The 23,464-nt window shown below is 39.1% G+C and overlaps 1 protein-coding gene across 8 annotated transcripts in view; it reads left to right on the top strand.

The window, feature by feature from the left end:
* Window positions 1-1,211: 1,211 nt before the first annotated feature.
* Window positions 1,212-23,464, top strand: part of LOC122549716 (apoptosis regulator Bcl-2-like) — a 166,797-nt gene continuing 144,544 nt past the window's right edge. For 4 of the 8 annotated variants that reach the window (XR_006311648.1, XM_043689602.1, XM_043689605.1 and 1 more), the window contains exon 1: window positions 2,297-3,896. Coding sequence is in view for 7 of the 8 variants with exons in the window: in XM_043689602.1 (XP_043545537.1) it covers window positions 3,396-3,896 (501 nt within the window). In the remaining variant the exon portion in view is untranslated. Of the gene's footprint in view, window positions 2,277-2,296; window positions 3,897-21,558; window positions 21,626-23,464 lie in introns of those variants that run through there. The other 4 variants (XM_043689606.1, XM_043689608.1, XM_043689603.1 and 1 more) reach the window with 3 other exon arrangements.

Here is a 23,464-nt window from a genome sequence, read left to right as displayed (position 1 = left end):
CCTCCCCTTCACTCTTTTGATCACACAGCACTGCCCTTTGATGTGAAGGGCAGTGTTTGTCACTGGCCACCCGGGTGTTTTCCTATCTTCCTGGTGGTGGAATTTGAATAAAGAAAAAAAGAAAAGAAAAAAAAAGATTTCATTTTTAAAATGGTCAGCCTAAATTCTCTAATGTTTCGTGGAGCCATTTGGTGTATTGCAGTTAGTGACACCGTTATTTTCATCACCGAGAGAATGAACAGTTTAAAACTTGTTATTTAGCTTGCTTTCGTTTTATTATGTAAATCATCTGCCCAGGCCCACAGCAGGTTCCATTTAATCAAGTGAAAAGCTGGCACATGATGGCAATGCCTACTTTAAGGGTTCATCTTGCCAAATGCTGATACTAACCCAGTGCAGGTGAGGGACTTGCTATTATTGCACAACAATTAAACCCTGGCATGGGTGCTTACCAGTTTCAATGATTCTCCTCATTCAAAGGCACATTGCCTGATTGAGGGTCCTGGCATTGGGAAGTATAACACACCCTGCTGAGAGCCACATGCCCACCCCATTCTCTTCCTCCACTAACTTTATTCCCCACCTGAACCCCTTCTCACCATCACTGACCTGGAAACATGGGATCTTGCCGGGACATTTTTCCCTAGAGTGTAGAAGACTGAGCAATGACCTCATAGAGTTCATAAGACCATGAGGGGCATAGATAAGGTGAATAGCTAAGGTTTTTTCCCCAGTGTAGGGGAGTCCAAAACCAGAGGGCATAGGTTTAAGGTAAGAGGGAAAGGGGGTTGAGAGACAACCTTTCGTGCAGAGGATGGTGTGTGTATGGAATAAGCTGCCAGAGGAAGTGGCAGGTGCAATTACAACATTTAAAAGACATTTGGAGAGGTACATGGATAGGAGAGATTTAGAGGGATATGGGCCAAACGCAGGCAAATGGAATTTGTTCAGTTCAGGAAACTTGGTTAGCATGGACAAGTTGGGCTGAAAGGCCTGTTTCCGTGTTCCTGCCAAACCTAAGTTTTCCCAACAATTTGTTTTTATTTTTCTATCTCATATTTTCTAATATTTTGCTGGGTCTTATGGTGCTGCTTCACAGACATTTGATGAAGGAGCGTCGCTCCGAAAGCTAGTGCTTCCAATTAAACCTGTTGGACTATAACCTGGTGTTGTGTGATTTTTAACTGTTGGATTATAACCTGGTGTTGTGTGATTTTTAACTGTTGGATTATAACCTGGTGTTGTGTGATTTTTTTTCAGAACAGTTGGGATACAGCCATCATCATGCTGACAGGCGGAGCGGCTGGTCTGGGCTGAATGGCCATTCCTGCTCCTATCATCTGTGTTTCCAATCAAGGGACCACCGACAAGGATATACTGTCAGTCATTAGGTTCGGATGACAGAACTACTCGAGTGATTAATATTTTCCAATTACATTCATTTCTTAACGTCTTCTTGCATGTATCCTCTACATGGCCTATGGAGTTGATCACTGACTGACAATACCGGCTTTATCTTGGAGAACTGAACCTAAAGCTCAAATCCCTTCAGCTCGATTGCTTTCAACCACATTACTCCATCTTGTGTCTCTGTGTTCAGCACAACCCTGGCTCAATATTAACGAACATTATTTATCTGAAAACTGCTACACAGCTTGCATACATCAACAAATTGAGGGGAGCTTGCCGACAGTCCTTACAGCCCACCCGAGGTTTCCATCTGCAATTCAGATTTTGCATCGGAAAGGGCAGCAGCCTGTAACACATTAACTGGCGAGAAATGATCCGCCAGTTCGTGCGATTCCTGTCCACGTCTAGTTAGCTCCCACCCTCCATAACAAAAACAACGAATGGATTGCTGCGTTTGTGGACTGCGCTCAAAACCTTTCTCGCTTCTTCCCGGTTTCGAGGGGGCTCCACCGCGGGAAAGACATTTTGCTGAAAGGGCTGAGGCTTTGCAAATGTCCGAAGCGAGCGAGCGAGCGAGCCGAGGAGAGAGGCTTGTGCAAGCTGGGCGGAGGAGCCTGGCGCCTCCCACTCGGGGCTCTGAGAGATTTTAGTGAATGAACATGCCATGGGCGGCAAAAGCGGTGACGTGCAGGATATTGCGTGTTTTCTGGGGAAGAGAATGAAGTGCAGAGTGTGAAAATGAGAGAGGGAGGTCTGTGCCCTGGGGCTCTGACTGACTGACTGACTGCAGGAAGCAAGCAAGAAGGGAATTGGAGATTGCAGAGTCCGAGGACTTTTCCCTCTGGCTGGGTGCAGCCGCTGTGGAGGTGACTGGGAGCTGCAGGACATATCTTCTCCGCCGGGTTTTCAGGAGTCGTGGGGGGAGGGAGGGAGGGAAGGGGCGGTGAACCGAGCTCTGCACAGGAAAAGAAAAACCGCTTGGGAGGCAAGTGTGGGGCGGGGTGGGTAGTGCTTGCCGGCGGGGTCTAGGGGGGGAAAAACGGGGGGAGGGGGTTGTCAAACATCACCAACTTGCCCCCTTCCTCCCTCCCTCCCCCTTCAAGTGCCTGTCGAGGAGGAGCTGCAGCAGTTTCGGATCTCCTTGCTCTGACTGTGGGAAGCGGGCAGCTTCACTCACTCACTCCCCACACCCCACTCCCACCGCTTTGGGATTGTCGCTCGCTCCCCTTTTCCTTCCTTCACTCACCGACTGTGAAGCAGCAGTTGGCTGTGGCAAAGCCTCTCCCGCTCCCCTCTCACATCTATCATCTATCTACACGTCAGGTTTCGGAGCGACTAGGCTGGAAGCAGCAACAGCAGCAGCAGCAACAGACACACACAAAATCCCTAGTTCACTGCCATCATAACGAGAGGGAGCGTATGTCAGACAGAACAATTCCTTTCTCCTTCAACCGACGGAGCTGAAAAATCTCTCAAAACTACCCCCGGGGCCAGTTCCCACATCGTCTCGCAACATCAAGACAGCAAACTCTGTCCAAAAGCGGCGGCGGCGGCGGGGGAAAAAAAATATAAGAGAATGCGTTCAGAATAAGAAGAGGGAGCGATTTGCAATCGACCGAAAAAAAAAAGAGGAATCCGTTGCCGCAACGCAAGGAAAGTGGAATTAAAACGGGTAAAAGGAAGGAAAAAAAGGGAACGATTTTTAACGAGGAAGATTGACCAAGAAAGGGAACATGTCTGAAGGCAGAAAATCGAATTGAGTAAGGTTGCAAGGGACCAATTGAAGTTTGACACCTTGAAGGAGTTTTTTTTTGGGGGAATAAAACACTTATCCAACGAAGTGGACCCTCTAAGTGCTTGCAGGGATGTGCTGCTGTTGGCTGTGATACAGGATTTGAACCTCGTTGTTGTTGTTGTTGTTGTGACATCTTTTATCATCATCATTATCTTCTCCTCCTCCTCCTCCTCCCCCCGGCTGGATCGAGATGCCTTACAGTAGCCGTGAGTTGGTTTGCCATTACCTGTACTACCGTCTGTCCCGCCAGGGGTTTGTGTGGGAGGAGCCCCTGGAGTCAGCAGCCGGCTCTCCGACCCCCGCCGGCTCACCGAGCCCCGGGCGGACCCGCACCGGGACCGGGGCCCGGGCCCGGGCCAGCACCGCCGCCGCCGACAAAGCGCACCGCGTGCTCCGGGAGGTGGGCGACAGCTTCGAGCGCCAGTACCAGCAGGAGTTCGCCGACATCGCGCTGCAGATGCGCTTCGAGCCCGAGAGCGCCCGCGGCCGCTTCGAGGCGGTGGCCGAGGAGCTGTTCCGCGACGGGGTCAACTGGGGCCGGGTGGTGGCTTTCTTCGTGTTCGGGGGCACCCTGTGCGTGGAGAGCGCCAAGAGGAGGGACATGGCATCGCTCGTCGACAACATCGCCACCTGGATGACCGCGTACCTGGACAGCAGCCTCACCGACTGGATCCGCGCCAACGGAGACTGGGTATGTAGTGAGTGACCAGGACACACCTTCACCTCCCCTCTCCCTCTCCCCTTACCCAGACCCTACCCTTTGACTGTTCATGAGATTGTCAAACATCTGCCCACAACTTCACCTGCAGTGGAGTGTGTTTGGCGGTCTGTTTTTCTGCATCACCTACACACCTACCCACACAGTTAAATGTTGCCCCACCCCATCACTATCACTTTTGCTGTCCAATCCCCGTCGCCCAACATATCCACACAGCTTCTACCTTCATCCACGTCCGGCCATGGTTTGGCTGGCCATCTCTTTTCTGTCTCTTGCTCCACCATCCACAGGTGGGTGTTTGTAAATGTTTCCGAGGCCACGTGCTTCTAGTTATGTTTGAATGCCGATGTAAGTGCAACTGTTTCTGCATGGCATTCTTGTTCAGTCATCAACTGTCCTAAAGTTGAGTATTTCTGTTGAATATTTAGCCTACATTCCTCCTTCAGTCTGTATTGCGAATGCGTTCTGCCCCCAATCTTGTATTCTTAGAGAAACCTTGATAAGCTGTGAAATGCTTTGCTGCTTCCTGAACAAAAGAAAACTTCCTATTGTTTTATGTTCATAACTTTTTAAGGTACACATTTATTTTGTAAACTATAAATCATAGTGTACCACTTCAAAGCAATTGGCAGCCAGCTATTCAATGTGTAAAATGTTATCATCCATGTTCTATGCAAGGCTTGTCAGTTGAGTGATGACCTCATTTCTTAGATGTACAGGTTTGGTGTTTGTTTGCGTATACTGTAGTCACCATGATGTGACATAGCAGGAACTAACAGTACCGTGTGCATTTAAAGATTTTTTTAGGATTTTGGCTGAAGTATAATATAGTGTCTGTGGGATAGTTTGGTTGAAAGATTTAAGTGCTAACCAATACGTGAGCAGTTTTGAATAACACACAAGGCTTCCCAAAATGGGGGTCAGGACCCAAAGTGGTGTTGAGAACTGAAACTTTGGAATCGCAAACACTGAGACAACAATGTGGAGTTCTGATAGAGTTATAACAGCTGTGGTCCCTCTTTAACATACCGCTGCCCTCACAGAGCACCCCCCAGCCCACTCTCTCTGTTTTCGTTGAGGGGTCATGACCATTTTCAAAATTTGAAATGGGGTCACAGTGGGAAAATGTTTGGGAATCAAACTATCAAGGATTTTTTTTTGACTGTGATATATGTTCATGGTTGAGTATATATCTAGGAGAAATTTGCCGTCATTAAATTTGCATGTAAGTCAATAAGATAAATCTTAAATTTTATTTTGATATTTCTCTAATCAAAATAATCTTTACAAAGATTGCTCATCAATTAAAAAGTGTTCAAGACTCAACAAAACATTAGTGTTTAATATTGTTGTAAACACTTTAATCACTACTGGCATTATGTCTGGTTCTGTTTTTTTTAAGTCAACAGCATATGTTCCTTTTGGGGGATTATGGGTTTGCCCTCCCTTATAAATCTTTTCTTTCTCCATCCTACATCTACACATCTGTTCACAAAATATCTTATTTATATATGCAAAATATATTATCACAGCATACTGTATTATCAAGGATAAATTCAAGTTAAAATCCTGATGAGTTGTTTTCAATGAAATAGTTCAGATGTATGGAATATTGGACTTTTAGCAGACATAATGTCAACAGTTAATCATTTAGTTAAATCTTCGAAAGCAATTACAGATAATCTGTTTAACAATTGCAAATGAGAACTTTGTTAAATTCTCTTCAGATTAATTTGTGCAGCAAAACTACTTTAAAATACCAAATGTAAATATTTGTGTTAAGTACCTTAAACTTAATTATGATTAGCCTCCAGATTAAACAAATAATATGACATTAAAACATTTGCATCCATATAGCATTGTTTTTGTCTTTAATCTGTTCCAAAGCACTTTACAGTTATTACAACAATGACTAACTTTAAATGTAAAAATTTATAGGGAAAACCTCGTTAATGGTTACAAACTACAAAAGCCCAGTCCAGACCACTGCTTTTACTTTACAATTTTTTTCTTATAAAAATTAACAAAATCATTTGAATATAAGCATTCAAAGTACAGATCCTATGTGAATTAAAACAACTTTTTGCTTTTTTTCACAAATGTAAATAGTCACTGTTCTTTCTTTCAGTTGTTTTATACGTTTTTTAATTACTGCTTTACAGCAGACACTTAGGACATGAAGATTGAACAGGAATGAAGTTTTACTATCTGTTGAACCTATAATTTTGTCTACCATATGGGATAGGATGTCTTCTGTGGCCATGCTGCCTATATTCTGCACCATTCAAACTGGTCACAATATCATCATTCCTCAATTCCCATGTCAGACAAATAGCTTTTCCCTTTTGCAGTACCAAATTATACAACAGTTGTCTGCAGCATTCTTTATTTTTCTCTCTGCAAATCTGTTCTCTTCCTAGTTTCTGCGCTGTATATATCTCTTTTGGTGACTACTCTTTGTTTGAAACATGAAAGTTTCAACATAAGATTTTAAATAGGTAGAGAATATGTACTCACTGAGTTGGTCAGAACAAGAGCTTATACATGATTTAAAGGTAGTAGAAGTTAATGTTTTTAAAAGAAACTTCAGGTAGTTGAGAGTGAAGAGTTTATGGGGATGTAGACAACAGGTAGGAATGTAGCCGTAAGCACAAGAGCTGTTTCAAACAGCCAGTACAGAGGCATATGTTCTCTACCTGTGCTATGAGCTGCTGTACATTTCTATGATTCTAGCAATGACAGTTGCTCCATGATTTATGAAACCATGCCATTTCAAGATGCAGAGTTAATGCACCAAGTTTCAGTCCCACATAGTGACTGTGGTTAGCCTAAGTTTGGATGGTAATTATAATGTTTAATCTAAAATTGAGGTTTTCAGACAACATTTTTAAGGTTCCTTTTATATTAAGGAAAAGTTTTACTTGGATCTTATTGTAAAATTCCTATTTTACTCTAGGATCATGGCAAACATTGACAATTGCTTACTGATTTACAGTTGAATTACTCTTTTTAATATTGCTTTTGCTCCATACAGTTTGTTAGATTTCTTTAATTTGATTGGGGATCAAAAGCTAATAATTGATCCGGGCAAAGAGAGTCTTAAAATTTTGTTTTTATGGCATGGATTGAAGAGCTGACGTCTCGTTACCCATTTTCCAATTCTGTCCCATCTTTGCTCTGATTGAACATCTTCCATTAGTTAGATAAACCATATTTGCAAATGAGTACTAGTTACAGGTGGTTCTGTCCATTCTGAAGTGACAAGGTTAAATATTTCTTTAGTTATTGAGGGGTTTAGGAAAATGCAACAAGTCTGAATATATTCTGTGTTCGCAAATTATAACTAGAATTTTATGACTTTCTTCTGCATTTGTCTGGAGGTAAATATTTGTTTGTACACCACAAAGCTTTTCTATGTTTAACATCATCAGTAATTTTACAATGGTTAATGTTAGAATGATTTGATAATTTCTATTTATACCATGGTTTGTTGGCAACCACTTGAAACTGTATATCAAATAATCTGTTTATTAGATTGCTCATGCTTGTGTTGAATGATTGTTGCAAATCAGTGAACAAGGGTAATCAATGGGCATAATTACATGTGATAGAAACGAAGATTCACAATTGCAGGTTATTTTGGAATAAATAAGGATGATTTACAAGAACAAAATGAATTTTCTTTTATTATTTGTGAAGTCAGTCTATGTATATAATGTTTTAAAAAAAAGCCTAACCTTTTTTTGGTTGAAATATTGAAAATGTCTTGGACATATTAACATTCAATTACAGACCAAACTTACATGCTTTAATAGCTTTTGCAGCAAAATCTTCTTGGGTGTATGATAACTTAATGGTTTTAGCACCGTTAGTTGAATTTATTTTGCAAAGAAGATCTAATAATCTTCCTTGAAGTTAATTGGAAGTAAAAAAAATTTTCATTGTACATTCTATTTTGTTAACTGGAAAGATGTACATACTATTTTCAAGCTATGCAAAGTTTTCTCTCTCCCCACCAAAGCATACTAGAATTCGTTAGGAAGTTTTATACAATTGGAATGTTGATGCTTAAGCAGCTATTCCATTCTAATTGAAACTTCCTGATATTTCTTTTCCTTTAAATCACCCCATTCAAAACTTTCTAAATTTAACAGTAAAATGGGTAGTTGCTATGGAGGGAGAAACCTAGTTAATGCTTCAAGTCTGGTATCATATTGGACTTCACAACAGAAATTCTGCCAGATCTGCTGAATTCTCCAGCATTTTCTGCTCTTATTGCAGATTTCCAACATTGACAATATTTTGCTTTTATTAAAGAGTGGTTTTCTTCAACATAGTTACTGTCTACTACATCTTGTGGTTTAATTGATTGTCAGGCAACTATTTTGTCTTATCTCATGTGTTTAATTATATGGAATCATAGAACAATAGAACAGTACAATAGGTCTTTCAGCCTATTGTACTTGACCTGGTATTCTCACCTACCAGTTTGATGTGCTCCCCTGATTTCCCCAGACTGTAATTTTAACCTTTTTCAAGTGTTCATAGTTTTCAGAGGGAGAGGGTTAAACTGATTCAAGTTATTTCCCAGATTTTTTTTACTTGATTGGTTTTTAAACTGTTCTTAGTTTAAAAGAATCTTGTAAGTTTAAGTAAAAGCAAACCATTCAATGGTTCTCTGGCATTCCATCGTTTTAGGAAAGAAAATCTAAAAACAGTATTCATGCAACAATATTTTTAGGCACAACTGAGTTGAAAGAAAGTTGCAAGTTTGTACACATTCTTGGATTTTTGTTTTAAATGTAATGTACTTTCATATATGATACAAAATTGTAGAATAGACACATACAGGAATACTTGAAAGAATAACAGAATTTGCTGGAAAAAAGATCTGGCAGCATCTGTGGTGATCCTCCTTCAGAATAGGAATATCTGGAAAGTATACTTATGTAAAACTTGTGTTGGTTTGGAGAAGGATATTGTCTTTGGAGAATTAGGAATTTACAAGCAAGTAATTTACATTTTCTGAATTAGCATTTCGTTCTCTGTCACAAAATTGGTGAAAGGAGGCAACTGAGGGAACACTATCAATACCAAACATAACAGATGCTGTTTGTAAACCTCTTAACTGTATCAAAGCTCTAACAAAGGAACACACCAGCTGTAAAACTGTGAGAAGAGATTTTCCCAATGACTGGTCATAGTACATTTATGTAAATGCATATAGTGTGAAAATGGTGACAAAATGTGTGTTTACATTGTTGAATTTGTTGCAGTTTGTTTTTAATGGAGAAGTGGGTGTTAAGTGTACTACTGTAGAAGCACTGTAGTATTCTTAATTTAGCAATAAACAATAAATTCTACGGGCTGAAGATGATATATTGAAAAAAGTGAATGCTTCAACCCAATTATTTTCTGTTAGTTTGCCTACTTGTGTAGTCTACAAAGTTTGGAGCCCTCTGCTCAAACAAGACCCAAGAGTTAACAATGCAATTTCCTAGATTTGTTTCTTCTTCCCTAGTTCTACTGAAATTAGAATTGTAGGTAGAACTTTTAGTCTCCAACTCTGTTTTCAATGTTAGAATAAAATAGTTTGCTGCAGTTGTTTACTTTTTTTAGAGCAGTCAGCTGAGTGTGCATGAGTGAGATACTGTGACTAAGACAGCATGCTGTTGACCCAATGACTGGATAAGGACTTTAATTTTAATCTATTTGTTTACTTTTAATGTTGCAACCATCTGTTATTCAACCAATTTTAGTTCCCTCTTCTTGTTAAGGTTCTCTTTGGAAGCCTATTTAGAATTTAAAAAATAATATTTGTATATTGGGAGTTTTCTTTTATTTGCCATAATATCACTAGATGAAGAGATGCTCGACTTGCATTAAAAATTGCATGGAGTAGAAAGGGTCCATAAAGAAATTTACTGCAGTTTTGTTTTCTTGGAGTGTTACTTTATATTCCCCAATGTCTCTTGGAGATGTCAGAACAAAACTGGGCAGAGCACATGATCAGTTATAGTTTGTGCAAGGCAAACTCATGATGCAGATACAAATTGCGCTGTCTTTATTTGTGTGCAGAGCAAATGTCAGACTCCAGTCTCTATTATCTGAAGCATGTGAGTGCCTTGAACAGGGAGTAGTGTGCCATATGGTTACAAACAAGATGTGCATGAGTTATCCACCCTGCACTCCCATCCTTTATGTTCAGACCAATCCCAGCATTATTAGCAATGTATTAAAGCAATAGATGAATGGAAGACAAAATATCAATTAAAAAGCTCGACTTAAATTTTAAGTTGTTAAACTAATAATATTCAAAATCTTTCAAGTTATTTTCAGAATCTTCTGAGTATTTGGAGAATATTTTGTTGCATTTTGAATCGTGGAGTTTCACCTGAATATGCAATGTGGCAACTAAGAATTGAAACAAGGGAGTTGGGAACTGGGAAAAGCTAAATTCTTTACATGTGCTTTTGTTGTCATGGATCAAAGTATCTCTCTTCCCTAGTCAAACAATTTATTAAGAATTTCTTTCTTAGGTTATGATGTGTACATTATAGCCTTTCAATCTAGTCAGACTTCACATTTGTATTGACATTCAACTCAAATAGATGGTACCAAGAGATCAATTTTTATAGAATGTTATTCATTTGCATACTTTACATGATTTGAACAATTCAAAGCAGGAAAGAAATTTTAATATGTAGCAAGTAATATCAAACCTTTGAGAGACTACTTATGGAGTCAAGAAATTTATATATTTCTGGACTAATTTATTTTAATTTGCTTGTAACAAATTTACAAACTGATAATTTTATGTTTGCTGTATATTTAGATTGAAAATACTTCTGGCTGATTAAAGATTACATTGAATAGAGAGAATTTGTGGTGAGTTGGCATGGGATGGTTCCAGCCTTTTGTCTCATTTTGATATTAACCCACCAGTTAAAACCTAAAATTATTGTCTGTCCTGCTGACCAAATGTAGGGTAATGACAAAAATGATGCAAGTCAAAAATTACTTTTTTAGGAAATCCCCAGGATGTTTTGATGCATCTTAATGTCTTCTAGTTTCTAATCTCCATTAACAACCAGAAGGCCTAATATAGAGTTACAGCCCTGAAAGGCTTGCAGCTGTGCTTGTAGATGTTCCCATATTTTAAATACAGGTTTAAGATGCCTAGAATTCCCTAGACTTCAAAGGAACAGCACACGTCTGTGTGTTGTGACTAATCAGATTCAGGGAAGGAAAAACCACTATTGATTTTACAGATTGAACACCCTATAGAAGCTGGACTTAGCTTTCCTTCCATTACATCCGTTTCATTCAGCAATGATGTAAATTGGAATATCATACAATGCGCACATTCATTTCTGTAGTGCCCAATGCTTTTGTAAACACTTTAGTAAATGCTTGCATTCCATCAGTTTATTCACCTCAAACATACAGTCTTCAATGTGAGTTGGTATTGTTAGTATTGTATATTTTGTACTTCATGACTTCATTTTAATATTTGGAAGTAAACCTCCTGGAATGCATTTTAAACATAAAGTTGAATATCCATTCCAATTCAGTTGGATAATGTTTTCTTTCCCACAAGTATCAAATTTTCTGTCTCCGGGCTTTTAAAACTAGCTGCAAGTGTTGTAAACAGCCTTGCATTTAATGGAACAACGAACTTCTTTACCAGGTGAAACAAGTTGTCTCAAAGATTTTCTTTAGAAAAATCAGCAGTGGTTTTGTGGGAAGGAGGAGTGGGTGTGCATGTTGATACCAACTGAGCTGGTTGGAGGGTGCACATGAGTTTGTTTGTGTGTGTGTGTGGTGGGGTGGTGTGCTGTTAAGGAAGCAGCAAGAAAAAATGTGCAGGTGTTGAGAAATCTAATTATTGGGACTTGTAAAGAAACCACTGATAAAATAATTGGAAAAGAAAGTGTGGGTTGTTGTAGCAGACCTCCTCCTCATCTCACCAACCCACAAACACCTACATCTGATATTTGATTTTTGTTTTCGTACTCTGAGATCATGCTTTTGGATGTGGTGCAGGGCACTCTGCCACGTGAAAGCAATGACTAAACTGTTTTTGTTTACTTTTTACTGAATGCTGCTTTGTTCAGACAGTTAATAGAAATTAGTTATATCCAAATAATTTATTGCAGAAATGCTACTATGTTCATTTTAAGGTTGAACAGGAAAAGAAGAAAAACATTTGTTCAAAGGAAGCATTCAGAAAAAATCTGGAAGAAATCCAGAATAGTTCACAACTTCAGAATTAGCACATAATGTTTTGAAGACAACTATTTCTGATGAAAACTTCCTAAATAATTTTTCATTATTATTATAGAAGTTTGACACCTGCTGATTTGAATTGACTTAGCACATACAGAGCAATTTTTTTTTGTCTCCCTTTATTGGATTATTCTGGAGTGTCCTACAGTAACCTCAATTGCAGGCCAAAAAGAACAATAACATACTTCACATTCACACTTGGTCAATCATCTTGAGAATAGCCCTCATGATAAAGTTATATCTACTTAATACTGTCTATAGTCAGTCAGCTATCTATTGTGTTAACTTCGTATCCATAGGTCTCATTTACAAATATTTTTAAAGTTGCTTCTCTGAAAAATCAGTTTTTGATGATCAGATAAGCTCTCTGAATAGGAAAAATTGTAAACAAGAAAGTTATTGCTTTCAAGTGCTATAATGAACTGTACCATATCCAGAAACAAGATAACCTTGCAGAATAATAAATCATATTTATTAAGTTTACTTAAAACTTGCTACAGATGTCCTGTTGTATTACACAGTGTTCATCTGGGTCTGCTGTGCAGCTGAATGTTTTAGTATGGACCTATTACTAGCTAAGATTGGAGTGCACCAGTACCCAGATTATGGGTGCAGCAGAGTAAAGGATGGATAAGGGAGCTCCTGCAGTAGAAATTGAGGTTGAAACAGGGTACAGAATTGTAAAGTGATGAAATCTGGAGCTAACAGAAAAGAGTTGATGTGGTGAGGAAAGCATTTGATGTGGTGAATTGTGATGGCTCTCCACTTCTGAATTTACAATTGGAATTCTGTCTTTGAAGTAAAGAAAAACTGTTTCTCCCTATCAATTGGAAAGGATATTAAAAGCATGAATGGTCAGCAAATCTGTCACAATTTAGGTGTGCCCACCCCATATGACAGTCACATGTTATGAAATTGATAAGCATCCCAGAAGTTGAGAATTCAACTGGTAATAATTTGTCAGATTTAGTTTGTTTAATACTGTGATTTGCGGCCAAGGAAAACAACCATGAAAACTGCCAGATTGCCAGAACCGAAATGGTTCACTAATGTCCCTCAAGGAATGGGAGCTTTCAAGCCCGAGTTGTTTGACAAAAATTGTAACTCTTAACATGTTGCTGATTCTAAATGCACTCCCAAGTTGTCTAAGTAGTCTAAGTAAGCAAATTGCTGTAAAGTTCAATGATGAGAAGATTGACAACGATCAAGGCATTATATCAGTTTTATGACGAAAGAGCATTTCAGTACAGTTAACTGGTTCCTAACATCTGGGTTAGTGCCTCAGTTCAGAGAACTAGTATTAAGTGATGAAGGATTAACCACTGATAAGTCTTCAGCAAGAAGAACTACATACTTGAATTAAAGATGTAGTTTATTTCATACTAACAAAGTTAACAGGTTACATTGGCTTAAGACTAGTTAATTGTAATGTATTTGACATATGATGGTGGTACTGCCAGGCTAACTGAAATTGTTTGGTTGTTGACAGTGGAAGTAAGACTAATAGATTGGAACTTAAGAAATCAAATGTTTAGAAATCAATCAAGCAACAGCCTAAGATATTTGTATTACAGGAATTACATTTATCAGCCTACACCTTGAATTCATCCATAACTAACTGTTCACTGGTATTTATGTCGTACTATCAAGCAACATGGGAAGCTGCTATCATGGTGTGCTGTCAAGTGCAAGTGTCCCTGAGAATCTCAAACATTACTCCAGATTCATGAAATCACCTGGCTTTGAGTCAGACATATCCAGGAAACTTACTAAAGCTGCTTCTCTGTACTTGACTGGGAATGCACATACATACCTGTGACTCCATTTTACTGAATTATTTGTACACGTCTGAGAGTCTAGATGATGGCACTAATTTACTGGTGATGTCAGATGAGTCAACAATGTGAAAGACGTAGATTCTGTTTTACTCTAATGCTTGTAATTCATCAAACTTTTGAGGCATAGTATCATCTCTTAAGATGTATGACTCAAATTTATAACTTTTCTTTTACCAGCAATTGCTGCAATTCAGTAAATGACAGTACAAGATTCTGAAAGGGCTTGATAGTGTACAGCCGTGAGGTAAGGGACTGATTTAAGACTAAGATGACAAGATGCTATTTCTCTCAAAGTGTTGTGAATCTTTGGAATTTTTCATGTCAGAGTGTTTAGGAGACCTCGATATTTAGGACTGAGTTGGGCAGATATTTGGTCTTTTGAAATCACATGATACAGGAAGTGAAGAGTAAATGGAATTGTTTTAAAATTCAGAGCAAATTCAAATGAGCTATATCATATTCTGCTGCTGTGTTTTCTGTCCTTATGCAAAGTTTTGAGTTTGAAAAGGAACTTTTGTACTAAAAGTGTCCTCTGCTTTTGTGTCATATTGATGGGATCTCCTTTGGGTGCTGCCACCAATCCCTCATTTAATTCTAGTCTGTGGGATTCACTAGTATTAAGTGATTAAGGATTAACCACTGATAAATCTTCACCAAGAAGAGCTACATACTTAAGTTAAAGAAGTAGTTTATTTCATACTAACCAAGTTAACAGGTTCCATTGGCTTAAGACTAGTTAATTGTAATATATTTGACATATAACAATGGTACCTGCAGGCTAACTGAAATTGCCTGACTGTTGACAGTGAAGGTAAGACTAATAGATTGGAACAACTACAACTGACTAGCAAACTAACTATATAGTATAGGTCAGTGGGTGGAGCTGTGCAAGGCCTTCAATTAACTCTTTCAGGCTAATTGCCTTACACAGACTTTAATGAAGGTCAACTGGCTCATTTGTGTAGAGTTTGTACTTTAATTATACTAGTAGATTTTCTCCATGGAACAAAATTATCATTTTTTTTAAAGAATGTTTGTGATTTTGTTATTTGTAGTAAATGGAGAAATCTTTCCATTCTTATAAATTACTTCAGACTCTACTAAACCAGAAAATGAATGGTCAGATGAGTCAACAATGTGAAAGACGTAGATTTTGTTTTACTCTAAAGCTTGTAATTCATCAAACTTATTACGTTTATATTTTCAGAGGTGGATAAATACAGTCACCCATGTAAACCTATTGGAACTAACTTGTGGAAAAGAAAGAGGTGTCTGACCAACAAATTAGCCAGCAATCTGTAGCAATGAAGAATACATCATGAATTATGAATTGCCACAACTTGCCAGGCCAATTTCTGTTGCTCCATTGTTAACCTTGCAAAAATAACATTGCTCTGTTACACTCTGTGATTTGCATGAACGTGCTGCATTTTTATATCAATTCCTCATTAAAGTTGCTACAGGAAATAGAGCCGAGCAGTTAATAGCTTGAGTACAGTTTGACTGTGAGTAATAGTTAATGAGTAGTTCCAAATTGCTTTTGCCAGAAAGTAAATAAGTGTATTTTCATTCTTCCAATTTATACCTAGTCTAAGATTTTAAAAATGTATTTTTCTGGTTTTCTCTCTCTCTGTCCAGTCTTTCTTTTCTGCTGTTTTTATTTCACTATGAATTCAATACCAAAATCGGATACAATGTCTTCCTCAGGCCTTCTTCTGTTTATTTCCCTACATTTGTGTCTGATAGGATCAACACTGTATCTATTATCCTCCAAGCCTGCTATTGCTCAGTCACTTTGCATTTTAGCTCATGCTTTCAGCAGCCCTGTATTTTTTTTAAAGAACCTACAGAATATGGGAAAGACCAAGTCAAACTAACAGAGCTTGCTGCTAGATGCCCCACTCCGGCAAAATCTGGTGTGTAGAAAGAAAGCTTAACAATGATTGGACACTTTTTTATAACAGTGAATGTTTAAACAATTACAGTACTTGATCGGCTTGGTCATTGCCAATTCTTCTAGAAACATAGAATCATAGAGATGTACAGTACGGAAACAGAACCTTCTGTCCAACTCATCTATGAGGTCCAGATATCCTAGCCTAATCTAGTCCCATTTGGCAGCATTTTGCCCATATCCCCCTCAACCCTTCCTATTCATATACCCATCCAAATGCCTTTTAAATGCTATAACTGTACCAGCCTCCACCACTTTCTCTGGCAGCTCATTCCATACACGCACCACCCTCTGTGTGAAAAAGTTGCACCTAAGGTCTTTTTTTTTTATCTTTCCCCACTCACCCTAAACCTATACCCTCTAGTTCTGGACTCCCCCACCCTGAGAAAAGACCTTATCTATTTATACATGCCCCTCATGATTGTATAAGGTCAGCCCTCAGCCTTTGATGCTCCAGGAAAAACAGCCCCAGCCTGTTCAGCCTCTCCCTATCGCTCAAATCCTCCAACCCTGGCAGCATCCTTAAATCTTTTCTGAACTCTTTCAAGTTTGACAACATCCTTCTGATATGGAGGAAGCCAGAATTGCACGCAATATTCCAAAAGTGGCCTAACCAATGTCCTGTACAGCCGCAACATCATTTCCTAAATCCTATACTCCATACTCTGACCAATAAAGGAAAGCATACCAAACGCACCTTCACTATCTTTTCCACCTGCGACTCCACTTTCGAGGAACTATGAACCTGCACTCCAAGGTCTCTTTGTTCAGCAACACAACCTAGGACCTTACCATTAAGTGTGTAAGTCCTACTCTGCTTTGCTTTTCCAAAGTGCAGCACCTCACATTTATTTAAATTAAACTCCATCTGACACTTCTCAGCACATTGGCCCATCTGATCAAGATCCTGTTGTAATCTAATCTTTGTTGTAATCTAATCCACTATACCTCCAATTTTGGTGTCATCTGCAAACTTTATAACTATACCTTCTATGTTCACATTGAAATCATTTACATAAAAACGAAAAGTAGTGGACCCAACACCGATCCTTGTGGCACTCCACTGGTCACAGGCCTCCAGTCTGAAAAGTAACCCTCCACCACTACCCTCTGTCTTCTACCTTTGAGCCAATTCTGTATCCAAACGACTAGTTCTCCCTGTATTCCATGAGATCTAACTTTGCCAACCAGTCTCCCATGAGGTACCTTGTTGAATGTCGTACTTAAATCCATGTAGATCATGTCTACCGCTCTGCCCTTATCAATCCTCTTTGTTACTTCTCCAAAAACTCAATCAAGTCTGTGAGACATGATTTCCCACGCACAAAGCCATGCTGACTATCTCTAATCAGCCCTCGCCTTTCCAAATACATGTAATTCCTGTCCCTTGGGATTCCCTCCAACAACTTGCTCACTACTGACATCAGGCTCATTGGTCTATAGTTCCCTGGCTTGTCCTTACTAAGCTTCTTAAACAGTGGCACCACGTTAGCCAACCTCCCGTCTCCAGCACCTTACCTATGACTGTTGATGATACAAAGTATGTCAGCAACGGGTCCAGCAATCACTTCCCTAGCTTCCCATAGAGTTCTATTCTGATCAAATTCTGGGTATTTATCCACTTTTACACATTTCAGGACATTCAGCACCACCACCTCTGTGATATGGACCTTTTTCAAGATGTTATCATCTATTTTCCCAAATTCTATATCGTCCATGTCCTTCTCCACAGTACACACCCATGCAAAATACTTGTTTAGTATCTTTCCCACCTCCCACAGCTCCACACATAGGCCACCTTGCTGATCTTTGAGGGGCCCTATTCTCTCCCTAGTTACCCTTTGTCCTTAACATGTTTATAAAATCCCTTGGAATTTTCCTTAACCCTATTTACCAAGTCCATCTTATGTCACCTCTTAAGTATAATCCCACTGCCTTTATACTCTTCTAAGGATTCACTCAATCTCTCCTGTCTGTACCTGACATATGTTTCCTTCTTAACTGAAACCTCAATTTCTGTAGTCATAAAACATTCCCTACCCCTAATGGCCTTTCTTTTCACCCTAACAGGAATATGCTTTCTCTGGATTCTTGTTATCTCATTTCTGAAGGCTTCCAGTTTCCAGCCGTCTCTTTACCTGCGAACATCTACCCCCAGTCAGCTTTTGAAAGTTCTTGCCTAATACCATCAAAATTAGCCTTCCTCTAATTTAGAAATTCACCTTCTGGATCTGATCTATCCTTTCCCATCAATTATTGTCACTGGCCCCAACGTGCTCCCCCACTGACACCTCAGTCACCTGCCCTGCCTTACTTCCCAAGAATAGGTCAAGTTTTACACCTTCTCTAGTCGGTACATCCACATACTGAATCAGAAAATTGTCTTGTACACACTTAACAAATTCTTCACCACCTAAACCTTTAACACTGTAGCAGTCCCAGTCTATGTTTGAAGAGTTATAATCCCCTACCATAACCACCCAATTATTCTTAGAGATAACTGAGATCTCCTTACAAATTTGTTTCTCAATTTCCAGCTGACTATTAGGGGATCCATAATGCAATCCCAATAAGGTGATCATCCTTTTCTAATTTCTCAGTTCCACCCAAATAACTTCCCTGGATGTATTCGCAGGAATATCCTCCCTCAGCACAGCTGTAATGCTATCCCTTAATAAAAATGCCACTCTCCCTCCTCTCTCACCCCCATTTCCATCCTTGCTGTAGCTTTTGTATCCTGGAACATTAAGCTGCCAGTTCTATCCATCCCTGAGCCACATCTCTCTAATTACTATGATATCCTAGTCCCATGTTCCTAACCATGTCCTGAGTTTCTCTGCCTTTCCTGTTAGGCCTCTTGCATTGAAATAAATGCAGTTTAATTTATCAGTCCTACCTTATTCTCTGCTTTTGTTCCTGACCCTGACTGTTTGATTCGCTCTCTTTTCCCAACTCTACCACTCTCCGATTTGATCTCTTTCCTCACAATATTCCTAGGTTCCACCACCCCCACACACCAACCTTACTAGTTTTAATCCTCTGCAGCAGCTCTAGCAAATTGCCCTGCCAGTATATTAGTCTCCTTCCAGTTCAGGTGCAATCCGTCATTCTTGGACAAGTCACTTCTACCCCAGAAGTGATTCTAATGATCCAAAAATGTGAACCCTTCTCCCATACACCAGCTTCTCAGCCATGCATTCATCTGCTCCACTCTCCTATTCCTACCCTCATTAGCTCATAGTACTGGGAGCAATCCAGATATTACTATCCTCAAGGACTTTCTTTCTAAATTCCTGTGTAACTTCCTATATTCTCCCTTCCAATCTGTACAATGACCTCATGCTGGTCTCTCTCCCCTTTTGAGAACATTCTGCACCCTCTGAGATATCCTTGATCCTGACACCAGGGAGGCAACACACTATTCAGATTTTTCACTGCTGGCTGCAGAAACGTCTGTTTGTTCCTCTGACCAGAGAGTCCCCTATCACAATTGATCTCTTGGAACCCGACTTACCCCTTGTTACATTCGAGCCAGTCTCGATACCAGAAACTTGGCTGTTTGTGCTGCATTCCCCTGAGAGTCCATCACCCCCTACATTTTTCAAAACAGCATACTTGTTTGAGATGGGGATAGCCACAGAAGACTCCTGCATTACCTGCATACCCCTCCTATCTTTCCTGGAATTAACTCATCTACCTGACTGTATCTCTGGCTTTTCTCCTTTCCTATAATTGCCATCCATCACACCCCCTAGCTTTTGTAAATTCCTTATTGCCTTTAACTGCCACTCCAACTGATCTATGCAATATGACAGGATTCGCAACCAAAGACATTTCCTGCAAGCATAATCAACAGTAACATGGAAACTCCATAAAAATCCACATCTGACAGCAAGAGCATATCACTCTGGATTTAGGTTTGCTCGCTGAGCTGGAAGGTTCATTTCCTGATGTTTCGTCACCCTACTAGGTAATATCTTCACTGGGCCTCAGGCGAAGCACTGTTCATGATTCCTGCTTTCTATTTATATGTTCTTGTAGAAAAAGAAATGATATCACCACAGGAAATGACAACACCAACACACAGAAAACCAAACTTGGAAATAGAAAGCAAGAATCACGTACAGTGCTTTGCCTGAGGCCAACTGATGATGTTACCCAGTATGGTGACGAAACATCTGGAAACTAACCTTCCAGCTCAGCAAGCAAACCTACATCCAGAACCTCAACCTGAGCTACAAATCTTCTCAAAACTCACTAAGCATATCACTCTGCTAAAGCCATCGTTGCTCCTTCACAATCTACAGATGCAGAAAATAGCACTGTCTTTTTGCTCTTTAAAAAAAATTGCTCCAGGATAACTTAATACTTATGGTTTATATTTTTAAAATTTATTCAAGCGACAGGTCTCAATAAAACATACAATCAAGAAAGAACCCATCCTACTCATTACTGTAGGCTTATCGCAAGGTTACCTGTTAAAAGCTATGCACTTACCTGTTCCTGTGCTGTGAGCTCCCCCACACAGGTTCCTCCAAGGTCAGCTATGAATTTTGCTGTTTATTAATTTTTCCCAGATGCCCTGCAATGTCCAGAGACACATGAACATAAACAGCAAAGGCAGTAACTGTGCAGATTCCCTACTGTGTCAGTTAGCAGAGTAGGTTTCCTTCTCTCTCTCCCCCTCATTGATCGTGGTGGTCGCTGCCTTTTGTCTGTCTTCCTCTCTTTTAGAAATACAGTTAGTTTGACTTTTCTTTTTCTCCCCAAAGTTACTCAATGTACTTCCATTAGCAAACGTAGACATCTTGCATGTATCTCTTACAGTAAATTGCTGTCTTTTTGGACAGTTTCAGCAATAGCACTTATTCAAATTCAATTGGAAAAAAGTCCATGTTGTTTCTCCTCTGGCATGATGATCAGCATGCAGCTTAATAAGGTTGTAAATGTATTGAGATATGAAGGCATTATTTACATGGACAATGAGTAGAAAATATCAAGTGGTGGGAATTGGTATCATTATTCATAGTGTTCATTACTAGAGTTTACACTTGTAACACACCCTAGCCACTTCGGAACCATATGTAATGCAAATGCTTCTGACAAACATGAAGAATTAATCCTGGCAGCTCTAGCTACTCGAATGGATAGATCATTCTTAATCAGCAACATTACACAGATAATAAATTTATTTACTCTAATCAGTCATTCATAATATGTAAGAATGTCAACCTTTGCATTGGTAGTGTCCCTACCTCTGGGCTAGAAGGTACAGATTCAAGCCCTACTTGGACCAGCCATATGTCATAATGTGTCAGAACCGATTGATTGAAAATATCTATAACAGAGAAGAAAAAGTGTGTCAATATAACTATGCATTGTTGCTGCATTTTCTTGGTGCATTTAAGATAATCCTAGCAATGAATGCCGGGCATTAGACAATGATGTCTGTATTTTCAGGCAGTTATTGCTTTATAGTTAGATCAGATGCATCTACTGCATGGAAGATGTGTGAATTTACACCATAATTGTAACACTGGATTGTTTTGCATAGTTGCAGTTATAATTCAGGTGTAGTCCTGATTGGAACTGGGATCATACAGTGAACTGGGAATGGTGGAAGAGGAACCTCCTGCCTAATTTGCATTGCACAGGTTGGTACTGAGCCAAAATCACTTGCGTTAATGTTAAGGCTGCAGTGTAAGTGCAACCTTTAACTTGCCTCGGTGCGACTTTATACTTGTATACGTCAGCCTGACAGCTAACAATAAAAGCTTGTCTCTGTGCTTTGGACGCCTTTACATCCCAAGGTAGGTAATGTTACCTTATCTGCTGGCAACTTCCTTCACTGTTAGGCATTTACCAACACAGAATCAGGACATGCCCACTCAAAAAAAAAAAAGCAAACAGGCTTTTCCAATTTTTGTGTTTTTTTTTAAAATCAGTGTTTCCTGTGTCAAGCTCCATAGCCTTAGTTTTTTAAAATAAATTACATGAGATGTGGGCATTGCTGGCTGGCCAGTATTTATTACTCTTTCCTCGTTGCCCTTGAAGGTGATGGTGAGCTGCCTTTATAAACTGCTGCAAGTATACCTGCAGTTAAGTTAGCAGTTGAGCTTCGTGACTTCTTTCATTTCAACGTTTTGAATGATTGTTATATTGACAATGTACTCTTGGATAAGGATAAAATGTCATATCTGAGCAATTTTTCACTACACTCAGAAATCCCATTCAACATGGATTTCTTTGTATTGCTTTGCACAATGGTTATTAGAATAGTGTGAATGTTTTGCCTTTATATCAAGAATGACAATATCAGTGTAATGTCTCCAAAGAATAAATGAAAATAGTTACATCTGTTGGAGGTCATTTTATTTACAAAAGGGGCAATAGTATTGTCACCTCTTTCTTTCCATCTTATTTTATGTCAATAGGAAGGGTTATCAGATATGGTTTAATTATATAACTAGTAAACTGTTTCATTTTGCCTATTAGTCTCTGCTGGGTTGGGTTCTTGACTCAAAGACCTCATTGTTCAGAGAATAATTCTATAAGGAAATGTTTGAATATTATTTGAAATAATTTTAACTTTATGTAGACACTTGAGCGAGCTACAATGATTGTTACAATTTTAGAAAACAAGTGTGGAAGCATAATTTGAAAATTTAAATGGTCTTGTGTTGCTTTGGCTATATTCTTGAGGAGAACTAATGATCTTTTACTTCCATTGGACCGATTTGTGTAATGAAATGAGCACCCCTCATAATCCCTACTGCTTTACGTACAATTAGACAACTAGTTCCTGTGACATTTTTGAAGAAAAGTGAAGAAAAGTGAAGGAAGTCTCCATCCTCTTACCTTGGTTGGATTTGAACTGAGACAGCAGAGGCCAAAGGCAAATGTAGATTGAGCTTGTTAAATGCTTTTTAAAAAAAAACAAGCTGAACATACCTTGGTGCTTTTTCTTTCTGTCTTAAGCATATTTTCAATTGGATATGATCATTATACATCAAAGGCAATGCTTGCAAAATTTCTTTAAATCACTGTCTAAGTTTAGGTCAGTCTATCTTTATTGGGCTACTGGTTTGCAAGGCCAGGGAGAGCAATCATTGAGTCTGATGCTTTGTCTGTTTCCAAGCCTTTTTTTTTTAATATATGCTTTATATTATACAGACAATGTGGTCATTCAGATTGTGTAACCAACTCTGTTGCTTTGAACCTGGCCCTATACATTATTCAAACAGCACCATGCAAATAATTTAGTTTTATTGGCAGAAATACATATTGTGATACTTATTATGAAAATATTGTTTATTGTGACAAATCTATCTTCTTTTAGTATTGGTGCATTAAGTTTCACTTTACAAATCTCAAGATCAAGAAGCTTTTCTCGGGTACATGTGGGGCACTGTGCACTGTTAATTTACCTCATTCTGTGCTCCTTCAGCCCCCAGCTATGT

The sequence above is a fragment of the Chiloscyllium plagiosum genome, chromosome 5 (assembly GCF_004010195.1).
Source record: "Chiloscyllium plagiosum isolate BGI_BamShark_2017 chromosome 5, ASM401019v2, whole genome shotgun sequence".
In the NCBI taxonomy this organism is placed as follows: Eukaryota; Metazoa; Chordata; class Chondrichthyes; order Orectolobiformes; family Hemiscylliidae; genus Chiloscyllium; species Chiloscyllium plagiosum.
The sequence above is the reverse complement of the archived record's forward strand: the minus strand, read 5'-3'. Positions and strand labels throughout refer to the sequence as shown.